Genomic DNA, 24,250 nt, shown 5'->3' on the forward strand with positions numbered 1-24,250 from the left:
CCCGGAAGAATGAAATATCAAACACAAGTACGTATCCTTCCCGGAAGAATGGAATATCAAACACAAGTACGTATCCTTCCCGGAAGAATGAAATATCAAACACAAGTACGTATCCTTCCCGGAAGAATGAAATATAAAACACAAGTAGGTACCCTACCTGAAAAATGAAATATCAAACACAAGTACGTATCCTTCCCGGAAGAATGAAATAACAAACACAAGTACGTATCCTTCCTGGAAGCATGAAATATAAAACACAAGTAGCTGACCTACCTGAAAAATGAAATATCAACTACCCGGAAGAATAGAATATCAAACACAAGCACGTACCCTACCTGGAAAAATGGAATAATTTTTCCAGGTAAGGTACGTACCCTACCTGGAAAAATGCAATATCAAACACAAGTAGGTACCCAACCTGGAAGAATGAAATATCAAACCCAAGTACGTGCCCTACCCGGAAGAGTGAAATATCAAACAAAAGTACCTATCCTTCCCGGAAGAATGGAATATCAAACACGAGAACGTACCCTACCTGGAAAAATGAAATATCAAACAAAAGTAGGTACACTACCTGGAAAAATGAAATATCAAACAAAAGTACGTGCCCTACCTGGAGAAAAATGAAATATCAAACACAAGAACGTACTCTACCCGGAAGAAAGGAATATCAAACACAAGTACGTACCCTACCTGGAAGAAGGAAATATGAAACACAAGTACGTGCCCTACCCAGAAGAATGGAATATCAAACACGAGAACGTACCCTACCTGGAAAAATGGAATATCAAACACAAGTAGGTACCCTGCCTGGAAAAATGAAATATCAAACACAAGTGTACGTGATCCTCACGGAAGAATGGAATATCAAACACAAGAACGTACTCTACCCGGAAGAAAGGAATATCAACAACAAGTACGTACCCTACCTGGAAGAATGACATATCAAACACAAGTACGTGCCCTACCCGGAGGAATGGAATATCAAACACAAGTACGTACCCTACCTTGAAAAATGAAATATAAAACACAAGAACGTACCCTACCCGGAAGAATGAGATATAAAAAAACGTGATCTACCCGGAAGAATGGATTATCAAACACAAGAACGTACCCTACCCGGAAGAATGGAATATCAAACAAAAGTACGTATGCTTCCCGGAAGAATGGAATATCAAACAAAAGTACGTACGCTACCTGGAGAAAAATGAAATATCAAACACAAGAACGTGCCCTACCCGGAAGAATAGAATATCAAACACAAGCACGTACCCTACCTGGAAAATTAAATATCAAACACAAGAACGTGCCCTACCCGGAAGAATGAAATATCAAACACAAGTACGTACCCTACCTGGAAGAATGAAATATCAAACACAAGTACGTGCCCTACCCGGAAGAATGAAATATCAAACAAAAGTACGTATCCTTCCCGGAAGAATGGAATATCAAACACAAGTACGTATCAAACACAAGTACGTATCCTTCCCGGAAGAATGGAATATCAAACACAAGAACGTACCCTACCCGAAAGAATGGAATATCAAACACAAGCACGTACCCTACCTGGAAAAATGAAATATCAAACACAAGTACGTACCCTACCTGGAAAAATGAAATATAAAACACAAGTACGTGATCTACCCGGAAGAATGGATTATCAAACACAAGAACGTACCCTACCCGGAAGAATGGAATATCAAACACAAGCACGTACCCTACCTGGAAAATGAAATATCAAACACAAGTACGTACCCTACCTGGAAAATGAAATATCAAACACAAGTACGTATCCTTCCCGGAAGAATGGAATATCAAACACAAGTACGTACCCTACCCGGAAGAATGAAATATAAAAAAACGTGATCTACCCGGAAGAATGGAATATCAAACACAAGAACGTACCCTACCTGGAAAAATGGAATATCAAACACAAGTACGTACCCTACCTGGAAAAATGAATTATAAAACACAAGTACGCACCCAACCCGGAAGAATGGTATATCAAACAAAAGTACGTACCCTACCTGGAAAAATGAAATATCAAACAAAAGTACGTACCCTACCTGGAAAAATGGAATTTCAAACACAAGAACATAACCTACCCGGAAGAAAGAAATATAGAACACAAGTACGTACCCTACCCGAAATAAATAAATATGAAACATATGTACGTATCCTTCCCGGAATAATGAAATATCAAACACAAGTACATATCCTTCCCGGAAGAATGGAATATCAAACACAAGTACGTACCCTACCTGGAAAAATGAAATATAAAACACAAGTACGTACCTACCCGGAAGAATGAAATAAAAAGCACAAGTACGCGTCGTACCCGGTAGAAAGAAATATAAAACACAAGTACGAACCCTACCCGGAAGAAATATATATAAAACACAAGTACGTATCCCACCCGGAAGAATGGAATATAAAATACACGTACGTAAACTACTCGGAAATATAAAATATTAAACACACGTACGTAACTTACCAGGACGTAGGAAATATAAAAACACATACGTAACCAACTCGGAAATATAAAATATAAAACACACGTACGTAACTTACCCGGACGTATGCAATTTAAAACACACGTATGTAATTTACACGGACGTATGCAATTTAAAACACACGTACGCAACTTACCCGGTCGTATGCAATTTAAAACACACGTACGTTACTTACCCGGGCGTGTGAAATATAAAACGTATATACGTTACTTACCTGGAAGTATGAGATGACTGTTTTGTGATCTTTAGGGTTGTACACCTGATTAGTGCTCTGGACAGATTCACCGTACCTAAATATAGCAAATTATAAAAATTGTTCGAGGAGGCCTGAACACAAGAAGTGTCATATTATTTTTATTTGACACTTATAAATATCTAATTCTGTATCAAATTGATATAAAGTAGGACATTCTACATAAGTTAATACAGGACATTGAAGCACGTCGTGTTATAAAGTACCGGTAACCGCAAGTGTTTGTCTATGTTATCACGTTGTGTTATTATCCCTCGGCAATATCGGTTATCATCTGCTATCGACACACTTTGCAGCTATCTTACACGCTTATTTTCGCTAATGTTTACTAAAATCAATGTGAAAATATGTAAAAATACACTAACGTGCTATATTATGTAGATAGTTACCATAATAGGAGCCTAGGCTTAATGGAAATTGTTGGACCCAAACGGAAGGGAAATTTGCTTTTAAATCTGATAATCTGACAGAACAGTTGGCATGAATCTCATACAGGCTTGGACTAGCTTTATCGTTAATCATCAACCATTACAGATGTTTACTATTGAGTGGACGGCCATAAAGGCGTAGACTGGCAATGGAACACTATATGAATAGGTGCAGAATATAAAGTACAGTGGACATGATTCTACTAGCAAATGCGTGTACTAGCAAATGTCACAAATCAACATTGGTTACAGAGAATGCAGTACAATGGGTTTCTTACATACATCGTGGACTGACAATACCACCAATCATTACGGAGAATACTGTAAAGGTGGCGTGCCTCTCGTACATGATTTTGATATAAATGTTAAAAATCATCCATCATTACAGAGACTGCAGTACAAAGGGCGTCTCTCTCAATATCATCAATCTATACAGAGAATACATTAAAAAGGACGTGTCTTTCGTACAGACGTGGAGAGTTATGTCAAAAAGCATTGATCATTATAACGAAGACAATACAGTGGGCGTGTCCCACATACAGGCGTCGACTAGCAAAGTCAAAAATCCACAATAAGTCAGAAAATGCTGTACTTGCTATCACATTTGTATATGCGTAATTGATTTTGGGCTTAGGTTTTTTTATATAATTAATTCATATTGTTTTAAATAGACTGCACATCCCTTTGTCCCGAATATATGAATTACAAACCTTTCTTTTAGAGACCTTCCTAAATCGGCCATAAGAAGTTGTCCTCTGGCCGTAATAGGTTTCCTCGGACCTCTACCTTCTGCTTTCCTGGACCTCCTGATGTTCTGCATTGTCCTGAGGAATAAGATCACCGGTAACTTAGGAGTTGAATGTATGATATAAGATCAGCATCATAAGTACATAGACTGTATACCCAATTAGCCTTGGTCGCATTCACGATCGAACTCAGCATGAGACATGTCAACATATATGTGCATAACGAGTTTTGTTGAAATCGACCAATTAGATCAGTTTTTGCACCGAAACAGACGGACGGGTCAAATTAATATGATCAAAAATATATATTTACGCTGAAATAGTCCCTGTTGGCCCCTTTTTAACAGTGAAAAGGTCGGAAACAAATGGATTGTCACTCTCTCTCATACAGGAGGTAACATCTTGGCTCAGCATATCTCGGTTCTTCTCAATAAACAATGACCCGTCATACCAGACCTGTAAATAAGAAAGTTTGCAACGATAAAATATCTGTTTTCCGATACCTGGCGATTGTGCAAATTTCGCCTTACTTCCGGTATGACATTGATTTGATTTTCCGATATTGTACAGCGATCTTTATTTTTAATGTCGGATCTAATATGAAATACAACAAAAATGTTCGGTGCCTAGTTGGATCAGCACAAATTTACCATATACATGTAACAAGTGTTCCGTGTCACAGGAAACGTTCTACTTATAACTGTTAGCCTAAGACATAGACAAGATCGTACTTATAAGAAACATCCTGTCTCATAGAAAACATAATGATTATACTGTTTAACTATTATGGAATATGTATTACCTGGGCGGCGAAGTGTCTGACACCGAATTCCACACGACCATGTGGAGATTCTGTGAAACATGGGTGCGTATCGTACTTGTCATTGAGTTTTTTTACAAATCTTTCATTGGAACCTTGTCCAAGCTTCGACTCTTCGTCGAGGAGTGGCAGCAGGCCAAATGTTTTCTGGAAAGAATATTTGATAATATTGTATCCACAAAATGCGTCTAAGTGCCCTACGTGCTTAACTTAAATCGTGTCCATTCATTGTTCTTGAAACATTACTCTGGTCTTTTGCGTATAGACTATCAAAAATCAATCCTATACCCAATGCACTACAACATAAACGTGCTGTTAAGACGACAAAACATCAATGTGGGCTGTTAAGGTTAGTCTATACTGTGTGAACAAATGGTTTAAATGTATTTAATGGTGTACCACTGTCTTTTCTCATCGTAGGTTTATGCGTGTCACTAAACATGTATTGTATGTATCAGTATTGTGTGTGCATGTACCTGTACTTTTTTTTATCTGTTCCCGTATTTTATGCTTTGTATGTCATTGTTCCTGTACTGTGCGTCAGTGTACCTACATTGTATGTCATAACACCTGTATTGTATGTCATTCTACCTGTATTGTGTGCCATTCTACTTGTATTAAATGCCATTACACCTGTATTGTATGCCATTCTACTTGTATTAAATGCCATTACACCTGTATTGTATGCCATTGTACTTGTACTTGTATTATGTGTCATTATACCTGTATTGTATCTCATTATACCTGTATTATTTAAGCATTAACCTATTTTTGTATGGTATTCATGATCTATTTAAATGACACAGCTTTTCAAGCAAACATAATGCGCGCTAGCGCATTATAAGTTGTTTGCTTGCAAAGCTGTGTCATTCAAATATATCATAAATATCATACACAAACAGTTCAATACTTATATTTACATTTTCTCTTCCTCTTATGTTCTTTTTCAACTTATAATTTATATTTAAAATTAAAAATGCCCGCCTTATCGACAGCTCACACCATTTCGTTCAATAATTTGAACAGCGTATTGTCGCTCGCTGATTCGTAAACAAAGTAGTACTTTGAAATTTTAACAAACACTTCAATTTTATTCCACAATTCAGTATCAAAACAATTGCGTATGATATGTCTCTAGGGTGATTTAAGTTTATCAATAAAAATCTGAGCTGAAAGTTAGATTTTAAATTGTTACGATTTTTCCCCGGAACAAATTTCGCAGCATGGATAAATACAGTGAACACCGTGAATCCGACCTTGACCTCCACGAGGGAGTTATTTTTGGAAGTTAATTCTTAAGTTTCTCTTTGCTCTCTAGACGTGAATTTATTTGTTGATTCTATGGGATTCTGACTACAGTCGGTAGATTCTATAACAGTCTCGTTATTTGACATGTCGTGATCAGTAACTGGGGAAACCGTGTCTGCGAGACGCGTAAAACTGATATCGTTTGAAGTGAGTGATCTTGCGACGGAGCACAGGGGTTCGTTATAAATGTCTGAAATGTTTATGTGTGCTGTGACTCATATCAGTAGGTCTGTAACATATGTGTCAGTAGGTCTATTGAATATGTGTATTTCAGACATTTGTAACGAACCCCTGTTGATCAGTGCAATGTAACAGACGATATTTCTGATAAATTGCTCGAGTGTTAAAATTGTTTCCATTGCCGGCATTGGTGAATTCAACCGATGTGCATTTTGTACGATATTGTAGACCTTGGTCTTGTTTTTGTTGTAATAAAAATATTTTTTATTTACTCTTTTCTTTTGCACATAAATTTACAATGACATTGTCAAGTCTCACAATGCCCAGCGATATTTCAGCAGCCGTCATGTTTATTTACATTGAATATTGTAGTTCCGGTCAGTGTTGTATTAATACGCTAAGAATTGTGTCTCGTGCTGCATGGTAATTAAAGTCCCATCAACGACACAGCTTTCAAAGATGCTATATAGTGACGACAATGCCATGCAAATGTAAATATATGTCATTATACTAGTATTGTATGTCATTATACCTTTATTATATGCCATTCTACTTGTATTAAATGCCATTGCACCTGTAGTGAATGCCATTGTACTTGTACTTATATTATATGTCATTATACATGTATTGTATGTCATTATAACTGTATTATATGTCATTATACCTGTATTGTAAGTCATCATACCTGCAATGCGTGTCAGTATACCTGTATTGAATGCCCTTATACCTGTATTGAATGCCATTATACCTGTATTGAATGTCATTTTACCTGTACTGAATGCCATTGCACCTGTATTGTATGCCATTGTACTTTACTTGTATTGTATATCATTGCACCTGTATTGTATGTCATTGTACTTGTATTGTATGTCATTGCACCTGTATCGTATGTTATTATACTTGTATTGTATGTCATTGCACCTGTATCGTATGTCATTATACTTGTATTGTATGTCATTGCACCTGTATCGTATGTCATTATACTTGTAGTGTATGTCATTGTACCTGTATTGTATGTCATTATACCTGTATTGTATGCCATTGTACTTGTACTTGTATTATATGTCATTATACCTGTATTGTATGTCATTCCACTTGTATTAAATGCCATTACACCTGTATTGTATGCAATTGTACTTGTACTTGTATTATGTGTCATTATACCTGTATTGTATCTCATTATACCTGTATTATTTAAGCATTAACCTATTTTTGTATGGTATTCATGATCTATTTAAATGACACAGCTTTTCAAGCAAACATAATGCGCGCTAGCGCATTATAAGTTGTTTGCTTGCAAAGCTGTGTCATTCAAATATATCATAAATATCATACACAAACAGTTCAATACTTATATTTACATTTTCTCTTCCTCTTATGTTCTTTTTCAACTTATAATTTATATTTAAAATTAAAAATGCCCGCCTTATCGACAGCTCACACCATTTCGTTCAATAATTTGAACAGCGTATTGTCGCTCGCTGATTCGTAAACAAAGTAGTACTTTGAAATTTTAACAAACACTTCAATTTTATTCCACAATTCAGTATCAAAACAATTGCGTATGATATGTCTCTAGGGTGATTTAAGTTTATCAATAAAAATCTGAGCTGAAAGTTAGATTTTAAATTGTTACGATTTTTCCCCGGAACAAATTTCGCAGCATGGATAAATACAGTGAACACCGTGAATCCGACCTTGACCTCCACGAGGGAGTTATTTTTGGAAGTTAATTCTTAAGTTTCTCTTTGCTCTCTAGACGTGAATTTATTTGTTGATTCTATGGGATTCTGACTACAGTCGGTAGATTCTATAACAGTCTCGTTATTTGACATGTCGTGATCAGTAACTGGGGAAACCGTGTCTGCGAGACGCGTAAAACTGATATCGTTTGAAGTGAGTGATCTTGCGACGGAGCACAGGGGTTCGTTATAAATGTCTGAAATGTTTATGTGTGCTGTGACTCATATCAGTAGGTCTGTAACATATGTGTCAGTAGGTCTATTGAATATGTGTATTTCAGACATTTGTAACGAACCCCTGTTGATCAGTGCAATGTAACAGACGATATTTCTGATAAATTGCTCGAGTGTTAAAATTGTTTCCATTGCCGGCATTGGTGAATTCAACCGATGTGCATTTTGTACGATATTGTAGACCTTGGTCTTGTTTTTGTTGTAATAAAAATATTTTTTATTTACTCTTTTCTTTTGCACATAAATTTACAATGACATTGTCAAGTCTCACAATGCCCAGCGATATTTCAGCAGCCGTCATGTTTATTTACATTGAATATTGTAGTTCCGGTCAGTGTTGTATTAATACGCTAAGAATTGTGTCTCGTGCTGCATGGTAATTAAAGTCCCATCAACGACACAGCTTTCAAAGATGCTATATAGTGACGACAATGCCATGCAAATGTAAATATATGTCATTATACTAGTATTGTATGTCATTATACCTTTATTATATGCCATTCTACTTGTATTAAATGCCATTGCACCTGTAGTGAATGCCATTGTACTTGTACTTATATTATATGTCATTATACATGTATTGTATGTCATTATAACTGTATTATATGTCATTATACCTGTATTGTAAGTCATCATACCTGCAATGCGTGTCAGTATACCTGTATTGAATGCCCTTATACCTGTATTGAATGCCATTATACCTGTATTGAATGTCATTTTACCTGTACTGAATGCCATTGCACCTGTATTGTATGCCATTGTACTTTACTTGTATTGTATATCATTGCACCTGTATTGTATGTCATTGTACTTGTATTGTATGTCATTGCACCTGTATCGTATGTTATTATACTTGTATTGTATGTCATTGCACCTGTATCGTATGTCATTATACTTGTATTGTATGTCATTGCACCTGTATCGTATGTCATTATACTTGTAGTGTATGTCATTGTACCTGTATTGTATGTCATTATACCTGTATTGAATGCCATTGCACATGTATTGTATGCCAGTGTACTTGTTCTTGTATTATATGTCATTATACCTGTATTGAATGCCATTATATTTGTATTGGATGCCATTGTACCTGTATAGTATGTCATTATACTTGTAATGTATGTCATTATACCCGTATTGAATCTCATTATACTTGTATTGAATGCCACTGCACCTGTATTGTTTGTAATTGCACTTGTATTGAATGTCATTATACCTGCATTGTATGTCAGCGTACATGATTGTATATCATTCAGCCTGTATGGTATGTCGTTTTAGCTGCATTGTATGTCATTGTATCTGCATTGTGTGTCATTGTACCTGCATGGTATGCCATTATACCTGCATTGTATGTCGTTATACCTGCATTGTGTGTCATTACACCTGCATGGTATGTCGCTGTACCTGCACTGTGTGCCATCTGCATTGTATGTAAATTTACCTTTACTTTGTGTCAATGTACTTGCATCGTCATTATACCTGTATTGTGTATCATTAAGCCTATATTGTATGTCAATGTACCTGTATTGTTTACCATTGTACCTGTATTATATGTCACAGGTACTTGCATTTTGATGTCACTGTTCCCGAATTATGTGACATTATATCTGCCTTGAATGCATTGAGTGTCATTACACCTACATAGTATGTCATTGTAACTGCATTGCGTGTCATCTGCATTGTATGTACTCGTACATGTACTCTGTGCCATTGTACTTGCATTGCATGTCATTGTACATATATTGTATGTCACTGTACCTGTAATGTATGTCATTGTACCAGTAATGTATATATTGTTGTGTCTGTATTTTATGTCATTGTACCAGCATTGTGTGTCTCTGTACCTGTCTTGTTTGTCAATTCAGCTGTAGTGTGTTATTAGGCTATGTATGTCAATGTACCTGCTTTGCGTTTCATTGAGTCATTTCATTTGTATTGTGTATAATTGTATCGGTATTGTATGTAATTTACCTACTTTTTGTCTTATTGTATCTTAATTGTGTAATAGTACCTGCATTGTATGCCATTGTAGCGGTATCGAGTGTCATTGTAAATGTATTGTATGTCAATCTGCCTGCATTCTATGTCATTGTACATGTAATGTATGTCAGTGTACCTGCATTGTTTGTTTTTGTACCCACATTATATGTCATTGTACCTGCATTGTGTGTCATTGTACAATTACTGTGGGTGTCATTGTACCTGCCTTGTGTGCCATTAGACTGTACTCTGTGTTATTATATCTGCATTGTATGTCATCATACCTACACTGTACCTGTATTATATATCAGTTAACCAGCAGTGTATGTCATTGCACATGAACTGTGTCATTTAGAATGTTTGTCATTATACCGTTATTATGTGTCATTTTATTTGTATTATTTAGTATGTGTTTTTCTTACCTTAAACTACTAGTATCCGTGTGACCTTAATCAACAGCCAATAAAGGTGGTATACGGTTGAATTGGCTAAGAGTATGATTTAAGGAACATTGAGTATAACTGTTCTAAGCGTCATTATAACTTCACCATGTCATTATTTCTATAGTGTCACTGTAGCTGTACATTTTGTCATTGACCATTTTCCACTGTGTCTATATTGTGTGTCGGTGAATGTGCATTGTGTGTCATTGGAGTCGAATGTTTCTTGTTGTAATTTACAATTTGTCACTGTAACTGTATCATTGTTCATGTATTGTGTGCCATTGCACTAGGATTTTGTTGTTTGAATATTATGTTTGTCTCTTGACTAAGATCTATCTGTGTACCTTCATGAACAAGTCCAACAGCGCATCATTGTTCTTAAACTTGATACCGGTCACGTGGATCCCTTCCTCTTTATATATAGACATCTCATAGTCCATGACGTTTCTGTTGGTGAAACTCTGGAGCCTTTCATTTATCAGATTGATACACATCTGTTCCATGCTGTTGATTTCCAATTTCTCAAATCCAGCTATGTCAAGTATACCAATACTTGTACTTCCAGTGGGTGCTTTGAACCTGTAAAGGTACACTATGTATGCTAAGATGTATCTTGCTGCAAGATTCATACTCATTCAAAACATGCCCATATAGACTACAAAACATGTTGTCAGTGCATATTAAATCTAGTGAATGAAATGGTGACATAAGTAAAAGATACACAAGAACAATACATGAACAACCAGTTCCTTCTGCAGTTGTAGTGAATACTCGTTCATTAATAAGATTATTCGATCATGAAGCGTTTTATGTAGCGTACATTATAGATATCATCCCACGATCACACAGTCTAGTATGGTAGGTAGCGTGTTTTAAATGATAATCTGATCACATGCTGTTTTAGTTAACGTAATTTATATGGGATCATTTGATCACATAGCGTGCTTATCGGCATAACTCATAAATATGATCACACATCGGTTAACAACTTACTATATAGATACGATCACTCGCCACACAGTGTGTTTGGAATGCCTCTAGTGAATTTTAGCATGAAAGTTCATTAACGCAGCGTTAAACACTGGTAAAGCTATACAAATACGCATGGAAATTTATAGCGTAATATAACGTTATCAGGATTTTGTAACGCTGATTCGACCTTTTTCACCTGTATCAAGAAAAGGCAATTACTGGGTCACTTGATACTTAAGTGACGTTGTGACGTCATGAAGGACACCCGTGAAAATAAAGTAAAATGGCGAACAGTGGATTCTCAGAGAGTAAACACGTAAAAAATGCATATTAAAGGACCAAAATATTGTAAAACGCCAAAATAACCCCGTTTTATTTGTAATGTTTTTACATTTATGGGCCCAACCTGTTGTTGATCAGAACTATTTTGTGAAAAAAATACACTCGAGCCTGCGTGGAAACCAGTCCAGACCGAAACAACGGAATGATCTGTACCTTGGGATCAGTATCGTGTCACTGTCATATTTTAATTTAGGTGTTCATAAAATCACAAATACCTTGAATGTCAACATTGTTGCTGCACTACCTGTATTTATTTAATTATTACCCCTGTCAGACGGGAGTTGGACTGTTTCATCTGTGGTAAGGTGATTATATACCGGCTGATAGATAAAAGAAGAGTCTATTTACATTTGTATCTGTATTTCAACCATTAATTTGAAGTGCAATGTTCAGTAAGAGTCAATTATCTTATTATAAATTGTCTTTTAGGGTAATTTACTAATTGATAATCAAGTCATTTCGTTGTTATACCAAATGAAGATACGATCCTGATCACTCGGGAGTGAAATGATCGCTATTAGAATGTCCTGCCGGTCTCTCTTCCTCCTCACACATGAAGTTCGCTCTGATGTGTTCCTGTATAATCTCCTGTCGCAAATTAGTGCAGGTTCATGTATTCCTTTATGATGTTCGAGATTAAAACCACCATACATTGTTTTATAAGAGGATGTTCGTTTTAAGGCAGACATTACACCGCTACGAATTCGTAAGGAGTATTGGCAGTTTAAGCAAATCGCATCCATTCCGCTTAAGAGTAAAAACAGAATTTTACAATTAGGGGTTTTCCAATTACGCAGCTCTGTTAATAATAACTATCTTGTGCCTATCATTTCATGTGAATGCTTAAATTCACTAGAAGTAATCTTTTAGTAGCGTTCGATTAGAAATATCTATATAAGATAACATAATATCATGACTGCTGCATTCCTGAGACAAATGTAGATTCATTTCTAATGTGATGTAAAGTACATTTGCTTCTATTTTTTGTCTTATATTTCACCTTATCAATGCCTTTATATACTGATCTGAAAATGAACAAAGCTATAACTAAGGGAGGGAATGGGTTAGCATGTTACCCGTCCTGGGACTACAGTTTTAAGGTGCCATTTGGCAAAATGTCTCTATGATTTACTGATATGGCACACTGTGGCTTAGTGAGTTGTTTTCAGCGGTTTATAGTCGAGACACCGGTTGATTACACTATTTCTGTGACAACGATTTATTTTTTTATCTAAAGCTCGCAAAAATAAGTTTTCAATTCCTGTTTGTGTTCAAAACAAACTTAGTCTTCATAAAGCTATAAATAATCTACATATAGCCGTCTGTAAATTTCATGAGAAGAGTACTTCAGAGTTGATCCAGTAGGACGTAATTTACTCTCTCGAAAACAGTTTATACCATAAGCAGTTATGCACTTACTTTGACGGATGGAGGTTCAAGTTTATTTGGCGAACGATCCAACCAAAAATCCGTTCGTAGAGAGCTTTTGCGAAGGCGTCTCTGCTGTCGATGGCCTGATACATGGACTTTCGTTTCACCAAAGTTTCTCCTAGAAAATATTGTGATCCATTTGTAATGAAATATGGTTTAAGTAGATCTAGCATACATGCATGTTACATTTACATTCTTCACTTGTTTTTCATTTATAGCCCCGTTTTTGAGCTGACGTGGTAGTTCTACGTACCTATCTGTCACAACTGCGAGGATATGAATGATCGTTATACTCATAATGTAACAAGCTATAGTAAGTACATTGTAGTATGAATAACATTAAATCAGAACAAATTAAAAAACAAATGCAATATGTTTGTAAATAACTTCTGATTATTTTTTGGTTTGTCTAACTATGACTGAATTTATAAATACACTTTTACTTACCAACATACGTCTGCTTTGTGGCAATCAATGCGTGACCCAAGTCCTCATACGACACATTCAATAAGTCGGCAACTGTCAACAGCAGTAATGGGTTTTTTCATTGTATTCAACGTCAGTCTAAACAATGCTTAAGTAATAATAATAACTTTCACCGTCAAATTGATTGATACTCGGGTATAGAATGAACGTTTAATGAGGAGCATATATTTAACAAGCCTTTATGTTAAAACCACTAATTCATCAATGTGTCTTAATGCATCAAAATAACATTAAGCATATGCATGTCTATGTATAATGCCTCATTTGTGGAAGGTATAGTATACCCTTTTTGTAACTCATGCATTAATGGATGAAGCCTTAACGCATCACGATTTCGAATTTTACTAAATGTATGTTATTCAAATATCGAAATAGGATCACATTTGTGAAACCGTGTAGGATCATAAGAGGCGACTGATGAGACCCCTTTATAATCTGGAGAGAGGGGGTGGGGGTATCCTTGTCTTCTGTTAAGGGGGACATGAACAAGGCAAGGATAAACATGATGTATCCCACTGCATGTGTATCGTAAAAGACGACTAATGTGCCCCCCCCCCCCCCCCCCCCCCCCCCCCNTATGGAGAGATTACGGAAGAAAAATGTACAGGCTTAATGTTATTTTGATACATTTAGACATGTTGATGCATTTGGGGGTCTGAGTTCAAAAGAAAAATATATTATTTTTCCAGATTATAAACAAGTGCACGACATCGCCACATCTCATTCAATCACAATTACGAATTCGTTTTAATAAGGCGCGCTGATGGCTAAAAGTAACGAGGTATCACTTATTATATATGTTTTGTGGATAAATGGTTCAAACTCACCGTTTTCAACGAATGTAGTGTCTTTGATCTTCATTGGCTCGTTAGGGTCATCAGGTTCCAGGAATTCCACCTGTGTGATGAGAAGTATAGCCGCCAGAATCGTGTGGATAATGTCGATGTCCTGTTTTCAATAAAAAATGATACCAACGACTTGAAAGTGACGAAAGTTCATAAAGCCGTAAGAAATTAAAAACACATGGCAGTACATGATAATATGCATATAAGTTAATATGTGACAACACTTGTTTTGTGATGTTGTCAATAATTTGTTTGACTCATCCTTATCATTTTCTTATCAGACAGAGAATACCACGGTTCCAGGGATCAAAATGAGCTTATGCCACACCGTGGCATCTGCGTCTGTTCGTCAGTCCATTTGTTTCTTCTAACGCCTTCTTCCTCTGAACAGCTTATTGAAATTTAGATATATTTGTCTAGACGAAACCGTAGGTGGTGGTCATTCAAGTGTTTGGAGCTGGAAATCCCAACCGACCCGACCCAACCCAGTCAAACCCTTTCTGAGAGGCGCAGCCAAAGGAATAATTTGGCAATGGTGATGCAAGTGTTTCATGTATATTATCGATATTCGGTTAGAAGCATTTACCAGTGTGAGAGATTAGAAACTGTACAAATTGCAGGGCTAAACCTCAAAGGGGGAAAGAGAGGGGAAGGTAAATGGTGTCCAAAAATGGCAATTTGCCCATTGTTTGTAATAGGTTTCTTTTCTAGAACTAAGAAATGATTATCAATCATATTTGTTTCGGAACGACTAAGATACCAAGGATTCAAATTATTTCAATGATCCCTCATTGGCTGAGGGGCGGGGCAAAATGCTCATTTTGGCATACTATTTTGACCGAACACTCTCTGGAAAAGCGGTGGTTGGGATTAAAAACCAAATGAAGGGCTAGCTCTCGGAAGTCCTGAGTGGGGTACAATAGAGAGTATATAACTTGAAATGGTTTAGGGCCCAATCATTTAATCGTAATTATATACAACTGATGTGCATATGGAAACAAATACGCACATATGCTACAAGGATAGCTCTGGGTCTGCCCCTTCCACATTAAACATAGTCCCTTGGTCATAACTTTAAAACTTAATCCAACCTGATAACAATTTAGTCAATTTCCGGGCATAAGAAACAAACAAAAAAACCTGACCAATGGACCTGGCCACATCCCCAGGGATTATGCTCGTAGGTTGCAACTTTGAAACAGTTGAGATGCCCAACCTGAAGCCCTCATATACAGATATGCTTCCAGAATTAGCCTTTCATTTTGCCACGCCGAATCTGAACTTAGTCCCTGATAACATGGACACGGTTCGTATCCCCAACCTTTAAACGTGTACACAACTGCTGAATATAAAGCGAAAAATACGCATAACAACCAGAATTGGCCCCCGAGACTTGCCCCATGACTGATGACCTAGTCCCTGGGTTACAACGTGGAAACAGTTGAGTTCTCCATCATATGCAATTGTAGACATGTCAAATCTTACACAGATATGGAACCAGGATTGGCTTTGTGGTTTAGCCTATCCTTGGTAACTTATTATCTTGGTCATAACATGGAAATGTTTGAGATCCACACCCCTTTAAGCACACATACACAAACACACACGCACACACATACATGTGTGTATATATATAACCTTATACATGTGTGCCTTGGGGTTTGTCTCACAAAATCTAAATTTGATAAGCAGGCTATTTTACATAACAGACGACAACCTAAGAATTTGAAACGCAAAATGACATGCTCTAAATTTAATAATTCTTGTGTAAAACAAGTTTCAGACACCAAGGTGCGGTACATGTCCTATGATTATCGAACACAATACTTTTAGCTTTAAAATTGGATGGAAATTTTCTGTAAATGCTTATATGAATTTTAAATCAAAAACGTATTTATGGAATGATTTGTTCAAAATGGTTGATTTTTACATCGGTCAAACTAAAAATATTGTATTACCTTTATAGAAATTACATTCATTCGACACTGTTTTAGAGAACGAAATAATTACCATTTAATCAAAATATTCAAATATTCAACTAAAAATATAACTAGTTATATTTTTGTTGTTTCATATGAGAAGAAATACCTCTTGTTCCAAATTGATAGACTTGAGTACTTCTATCTGTTCCTGATACATAGCTCTGTAGAATTCCGTTCTAGCCAGTAACTCTTCATTGCCTTTTACAATTCTGTAAGGAAATAATCAATAATTTCAATAAATGTACACAACAGTGAACTTTTAGTTGTATTTGTAACTTTCAGTTCGCTTGAATATCTGAAAACTATGTCACGCGCATATAGAATCAAGGTTTTCATGCTAGCCTTTTTCTATTTTGAAGAGAAAAGGGACGCAGGGTAGGAAAAATGCATTTATCCTCAGTGAATTTCAATGAAATATTGAAACTCGGTTAGACAATTTTCTTAGTCAAAGTACAGTACAACAAATGTTTAAAGTATCTCAACCATGTAGTGTACCATGCCCAATGGCGTCATAGTAAAATGACTTGTTGAAAACTTTGGCACTACATCTCGTCATGCCACTTCGTACTCTTGAGGATACATATCGCTTTCAGTAATTTCAATTCAATTCCTTTGTCTTTAAAGTATATCACGACTGATAGAGGTTCAGAGGTGTCATGCAGCTAGACTTATATGGCAGGGCGAAAGACAACAACGACAACAACGGGTTGCTAGTCATTTAGGTGTTGAAGTTTTCATCGTAGAGCGACTTTTCAGACGTTTGAGGCGTGTTGCCGCTCGACCACAATCTGGAGTTCTACGCGTGAAATACGTCCAGACAAGACCATGCGCGTAATTGCCAACTAACTGCAGAGGATTATTTTTTTAATATAGACTCATGGATCGTCCCATTAATCCCCAAACTATGAGAAATCGACTGCGCGAGGCAGGTCTGCCAACACGACGTCCTTGCGTCGGCCCACCTATCACTTGTGTTCGTCACATGATTCGAATGGCTTGGTTGGCGGCATATGCTAGAGGGAACAGTCCAAATAAGACGGTGGAGACGACTTTTTCCACAGACGAGTCACCGGTTATATGTTTTTTAACTTAACGATCGACATCGCATATAGGTAGCAGTGTACAGTAGTGTACTATGGCCATGGGTGATATTTTTTATGCAATGAAAACCCCCTGTAGTATTACATGTATCAAAAAAATCAAAAAAATCAGCACTAACATTGGAATATACATGATGAAGTGGACTATGTGGGCTTCATAATTTTTGAAAAATAAAAATCAAATTTGGTTTGAGTCTACAGTTTTTGGGCATTTACAAATCTGTGTTTATACAACAAGAGCTAGCTTTTCGTGTAGCCTATTTTTGTACTCAGCCCATGTGCAAATATTGTGAAAAATCCACCGGAATGACCTATGCTAAAACGTGAGTATTTCTGTTACCGTGTAGGCGATATTTAATTTAAGACAGGTTTCAAGAAAAATGGTACTTCCGGGGGTCAAATTTTAGGTTAAAAATCATGTTTTTTTTGCATATTTTGGTGTTTTTAGATGTGGTAACCTTGGTTTTCACAAGTCCCAAAACTGGGGAAAACAGTTTTTTATTTATTTTTTATTCTTCTACACAAAATGTTATCAAAACATAGTTTATAAATATGTATATATATGTAGGTGTGTTGTGCAGGTTGAATTCACTATCCATGTTTATCTGAGACGTGCCCTTTATTTTTAGGATCAAGCCATTTCTACTGTACACTGCTACTATAACGTCGTCGATTGGAACGGTTCGCCGACGCATGTGTTATCGAAAGGGGTATATTTGAGGTCTCGGGAAAACTATTTTTGGTTGCATTGTAGACCAACTTAACGGCAGTAAGATATTCAATACTAATGTGTCAGAAAATTGATATTTCCAATCTTGCGGGTTCATATTTATGAACCACATTTCCTACACAAATTAGGTTCAATATCTAAAGGAAACAAGATTATTTATTTATGAATGACGATTCTTTAAGACCGTATAAAGTTCATGTACACTTATGACCTTCTCCAAAACGGGCGTGACCTTCGACGGTCAAATTACATGGTAAGAGGAGAAAAGGGTATAGATTTTTTTTGTAATTAGGAAAAACAAAACTAGTCAAATAAAACTGCAATTGATTTGATAAATGGAAATGGAAAACATATGACATGTAAAGCAGAAATATTGGAAGAAAGACAGTTCTTTTAGAAAAATTGCAAGTAAGTATTGTGAATGTTAATCTATAAACTATGCATATACTCATGGCTAATTATCAGAATTTCAAAATAGGGAACCATAACATGTATTCGATGAGAACCCACACCCAGAAGATTTATAAAATTAAATTTGAGACCTTTATTTTTGCTTCTTCTTTGATAGCAAACCAATAGAAAACAAAACTATCCCTATTATAAATGATACACAAAAGGCTGTATAAGAGTAACATTGTTTTGTGAAATTAGTAAATGATTTCATGCGGGAATAAGAAGGAAACAATATGTCTGGTTTATTCATTCTTGTCATTGTTCTTCGTCTCAAAAGAATGGAGTTGTATTTATAGGTTTTAAATTGTTTCAACTTTGGCGAATCTTTAAATAAATGTATACATATTTTATAGCATAATACAAAAAGAAGATTGATTAACAATGGATATTTTCCTTCATATTTTGGTGTACAACATGAATGTAGGCAAGGGGAACCCATATCCTCATATCTTTTCCTGATAATTGTTTAAAGTTGCGCTTTACGATTGAAAAAATATCAAGATATAAACGGTGTTCAATTAAACGATAGAGAATATTTGGTTGGTCAATAGGCAGATGACGTCTTTTTATTCCTAGCTGGTTCTTTAAAGTACTTTAACTGACTTCGATAAACAAGTTCAGTGTCAAGTCTAAATAGGACTAAACATTGATGAGTGTCTATTGATATGGATCGAAAACGAAATATACTCCAAAGAAATGTTATGCCCTGAACATCAATTTGACTTGTCTGCAAAAAACTTTAAACTTCTTGGTATACATTATTCTTTGGAAATATCGGCAATCATTGGATTGAATTCTAAAGAAAAACTACCAAAAATAAGAAAATTGCTTAGAATGTGGTCTTAAAAAATCTGGTGTTTTTATTAGGAAAAACACGTTGTTAAAACACCTTCACTACCGCTTCTCACACACGGTACTTACTTCCAAATTCAGGTTAAAAATGGCTAAATGAAATTAACACATTTTCTTGAGATTCATACGGGGAAATAATATCAAACGGGAAACAATGAGTCTAGAATATGGAGAAGGAGGTTTAAAAATGATACACAATGAGAGTTATATGAAATATCTAAAAATTAAGCGGGTGAAATTGATGTCTGGTGAAAAAGGGGACTTGCAAAGTTGAGTAAAATCTAATTCTAGTACATTTGGAGGGACAGGTTTTGGAATCTGAAAAAAGTTAAAACTGGAAGAAATATAAAAGAATATAACAAATCTTTCTGGAAAGATGTTATTATAGCAAGCAAATATATAGAGAAGATAATAATGAAATAACCAGTTTTCTTGAAGATGCTGTTTTGAATTAAATACCAGTCCAAACTTCCAAGCAATTTATTGAATATTAAAGGAATTGAGTAAAGACAGTAAAGGACTTGTTAGACAATAATAATTTTTGTATTCAATGATGTTAATATTTAATGTGAGAAATTGAAGTTTTACAATATTTTGCATTAATTAATAGACAACTTTCTAAGAGGAAAGTTAAACATAATACAGCAACAACCATTGATGAACAATCAATCACAAGACAGTCTTTTATTTAGGAAAATCATTTCAAACTAATAGGGTAAAAATATAGAATCAAATTATTTTGATATGATATGCAATAGCATAACATCACTATTATAAAAGTATAACCTAGCGTCGAATCACCGGGATAAAATATATCATAGAGTGAAAACATTGGCATAAATTATACGATGGCGACAAAACTATCAAATCAATTATACCATAGATTCAAGCCAGTAGGGTCAAATATGCTATGTAGACTAAACACAAGTATTTAATTTACTTAACGACAATACACTAGATAAGGTATACCAAAGAGTCAACTAACTAGTATAAAGATAGAATACACCTTGCACCAACACATAAGAATAAACTATATTTGCACCACGATTAACTTCTACGAGAGACAACACAGCAAGAGAAAACATACTATCGTGTCAAAACACAAGAATACATTTGATTTGTACCATAGAGTCAAAACTCAATAATTAGATATACCATAATCATATCTTTGCTAAAAGTATACCATAGAGTCAAAACACCAACATAATATATACCATATAGTATACACATCTATCTGGTGACTTAGATCCGCGCCCACACAAATTAATATCATATATTGGAAGTAAAACACTCCACAATGAATTCGTCTTGCCCTGGCTAACTCTTTGTTTACAAAGACATTTCAAACCGTGATCTAAGCCCGAAAGCGTGGATCGAGAATCACTGCTGATATTTGTTTATTCCAGTGTTCAGTGTTTTTAAAATTCATCCCTGTAGGTGACTAGTTGCATAACTATGTGGTAATCTAGTTAAGGATGCATTCAGCAGTATTTACCTGTATGTTCTTGCATCCTTCAGATGCAGGTTTTTGAGAACGGTGACAGGAGCTCCCGCGAAAAGACAGTAGAAGATGTGGAAGTTGCCCTCCTTGTCCATCTGGTCAACCACACGAGATTTTTCCAACAAGTAGTCTCTAACTATTGCTGCAGAGATAAATTCTCAAGATCTTATAGTCTGAATTAATTCTTATTTTAAAGACGAACGTTTTTAAAGTCTAGACAAATTTATGGGTAATTGCAACTAAGGTTTAATTTATATTCCAAAAACAATTCCTGTTTCAAACTTTTAATTTTTAATTTAGGCAAAGTTGAGAACTTGTTTATTTATTATCCACATCAATCCGCCTGAAAAAGCCCTAGAAGGCAGAAAGGTCTAGTGGAAGATCTGACATATTTATGTTTTTATTCTATATTTTCCTTCGCAAAGACTTGTTTATTTATTATCAATTATATATATTTCTTTTTACTATATCTAAATTTTAACTCAACAAACATCTTTGATATTTTAAAAATAATGTCCATTTATAAACATCGACTTCGGTCTAAATGGGAATATGAAAACATGGAGTAGCAATAAAACGTTCTGATAAAGAGGAGGATAGCACCCTCTACCAGATAAAAACCTGCTAAAATTACAAACTGCCATAATGAAACATGATATTATTTGTTTAACGATCATCGCTCTATACAATGTTAATGTTAGCTTGTACTGAACATTTTAACGGTTGTAGTTCATGACTCTTGTTTGATTTGATTATTTTGTACGTAAAGACAAGGTTGTTTTACCTCCCGTTACTTGGCCGTTGGTCGCAAAAGACATCTCCAAATATTTGGCAAATCTGCTGGAATTGTCGTTCATAGTGGTTTTGGCATTGCCGAAAGCCTCCAGAAGTGGGTTGATCTGTATACAGACATAATGATATGTACTAAATAAATGTTAATCTTTTAAATCGTGATTAAAATTAAACTTCAGATATCATCACAGACTTACAAAAATACTTAATGATAACACACCATCAACACCATAATATTATAAGCTGCACTGAATAGAATCACGGCCCACTACACAGACGTTAAGCTGGTACAGAAAAAGTAAATTTACAAATGTAACTCAATTCTTATTTAATTCAGCGAGTTAGGATTTCAAAGAAAAACTAAACAATTTGCGCGTTGAACTTCAATTTCTAAAGTACATTCTTCGAATCTGATGGCCCTCAGAGTGTTCGGAATAACACGTTTACCTTGACAATACGTTCGTGGAGGTCACCAGTCTCTTTCGGACACAAGGACACAAGGTGTTTGACCATGTATTTAGTGCTCTCTGTCTTGCCCGCCCCGGATTCCCCTCCAACAAGGATGACCTGATTAGTACGTGTCTCATGTATCCGACGGTAGGCACGTGCAGCCATGTAAAACACGTGTGGTGGAGGCATACGTTGCAGTGTCTTCCAGTGATATTCTTCATGTTGCTTTAAAGTCGAATTGGTATTGATATTTCAATAAAGGGAAACACGGTAAAAAATGTTTCGAAGAAAACATCAATAGTGTATATCAAATGCAATTGCTAAAACCCTGTATTTATACTTTTTTGTAAAACAACAAAACAGATACAATTTTAACAAAACTTCTAAAATCAAGTTATTGTTGGGTAAAGAATAAACAAGCAAAAGCTAATACTCCTACCAATATACGATAGCCACACTACCATTACACATATATTCAAAACAGTAATACAGTCCTAAATATATACCCACTTCACTAATCTTAACAACACAAGACACTTTAGTTATACAGTTTTAAATAGAAAGCTTCCTCACTGATCGTAACAACACATACATTCCAGTAATACAGTCATTAATACATACCGTCTTCAAAGATCGTAATAATATAAAACACTTCAGTTATAAAGTCCTAAATACTCACCTTCTTCGCTGATCGTACCAACACTTACACTCCAGTAATACAGTCCTCAGCACTTACCTGCTTCACTGATCGTACAAACACTAACACTCCAGTAATACAGTCCTAAGTACCAACCTTCTTCAATGATCATAACAACACTAACACACCAGTAATACAGTCCTAAATACTCACCTTCTTCACTGATCGTACCAACACTTACACTCCAGTAATACAGTCCTAAACACTAACCTTCTTCACTGATCGTAAAAACACTAACGCTCCAGTAATAGAGTCCTTAATACCAACCTTCTCTACTGATCGTAACAACACTAGGACAAAAGTAATGCAGTCCTAAATACTTACCTTCTCTACTGATCGTTACAACACTAACACTCCAGTAATACAGTCCTAAACACCAACTTTCATCACTGATCGTAAAAACACTAACACTTCAGTAATACAATCCTCAATACTAATCTTCTTCACTGATCATGACAGCACCTACACTCCAGTAATACAGTCATAAATTCTCACATTCTTCATTTATCGTAATAACACTAACACTCCAGTAATACAGTCCTAAACACTAACCTTCTTCACTGATCGTAAAAACACTAACGCTCCAGTAATAGAGTCCTTAATACCAACCTTCTCTACTGATCTTAACAAAACTAGGACAAAAGTAATGCAGTCCTAAATACTTACCTTCTCTACTGATCGTTACAACACTAACACTCCAGTAATACAGTCCTAACTACTCACCTTCTCTACTGATCGTAACAACACTAACACTCCAGTAATACAGTCCTAAATACTCACCTTCTTCACGTATCGTAATAACACTAACACTCCAGTAATACTGTCCTAAATACGTATCTTCTTCACTGATCGTAACAACACTAGCACTAAAGTAATACAGTCCTAAATACAAAACCTTCTCTACTAATCATAACAACACTAACACTCCAGTAATACAGCCCTAAACACCAACCTTCTTCACAGATCGTAA

At 35.6% G+C, this 24,250-nt stretch overlaps 1 protein-coding gene across 1 annotated transcript in view; it reads right to left on the bottom strand.

The window, feature by feature from the left end:
* The window catches only part of LOC110450673, a 123,722-nt gene that overhangs the window by 55,917 nt on the left and 43,555 nt on the right, over positions 1-24,250 (bottom strand). Inside the window, exons 3-14 of the mRNA XM_021498298.1 lie at positions 22,581-22,808; positions 22,126-22,240; positions 21,336-21,483; positions 16,812-16,914; positions 14,706-14,826; positions 13,840-13,911; positions 13,381-13,510; positions 10,992-11,226; positions 4,743-4,907; positions 4,254-4,396; positions 3,905-4,018; positions 2,728-2,803 (exon numbers count right to left, since the gene is read on the bottom strand). Of these exons, the coding sequence (XP_021353973.1) occupies positions 2,728-2,803; positions 3,905-4,018; positions 4,254-4,396; positions 4,743-4,907; positions 10,992-11,226; positions 13,381-13,510; positions 13,840-13,911; positions 14,706-14,826; positions 16,812-16,914; positions 21,336-21,483; positions 22,126-22,240; positions 22,581-22,808 (1,650 nt within the window). The remainder of the gene's footprint in view (positions 1-2,727; positions 2,804-3,904; positions 4,019-4,253; positions 4,397-4,742; positions 4,908-10,991; positions 11,227-13,380; positions 13,511-13,839; positions 13,912-14,705; positions 14,827-16,811; positions 16,915-21,335; positions 21,484-22,125; positions 22,241-22,580; positions 22,809-24,250) is intronic.

The sequence above is a fragment of the Mizuhopecten yessoensis genome, unplaced genomic scaffold (genome assembly GCF_002113885.1).
Source record: "Mizuhopecten yessoensis strain PY_sf001 unplaced genomic scaffold, ASM211388v2 scaffold5413, whole genome shotgun sequence".
In the NCBI taxonomy this organism is placed as follows: domain Eukaryota; kingdom Metazoa; phylum Mollusca; class Bivalvia; order Pectinida; family Pectinidae; genus Mizuhopecten; species Mizuhopecten yessoensis.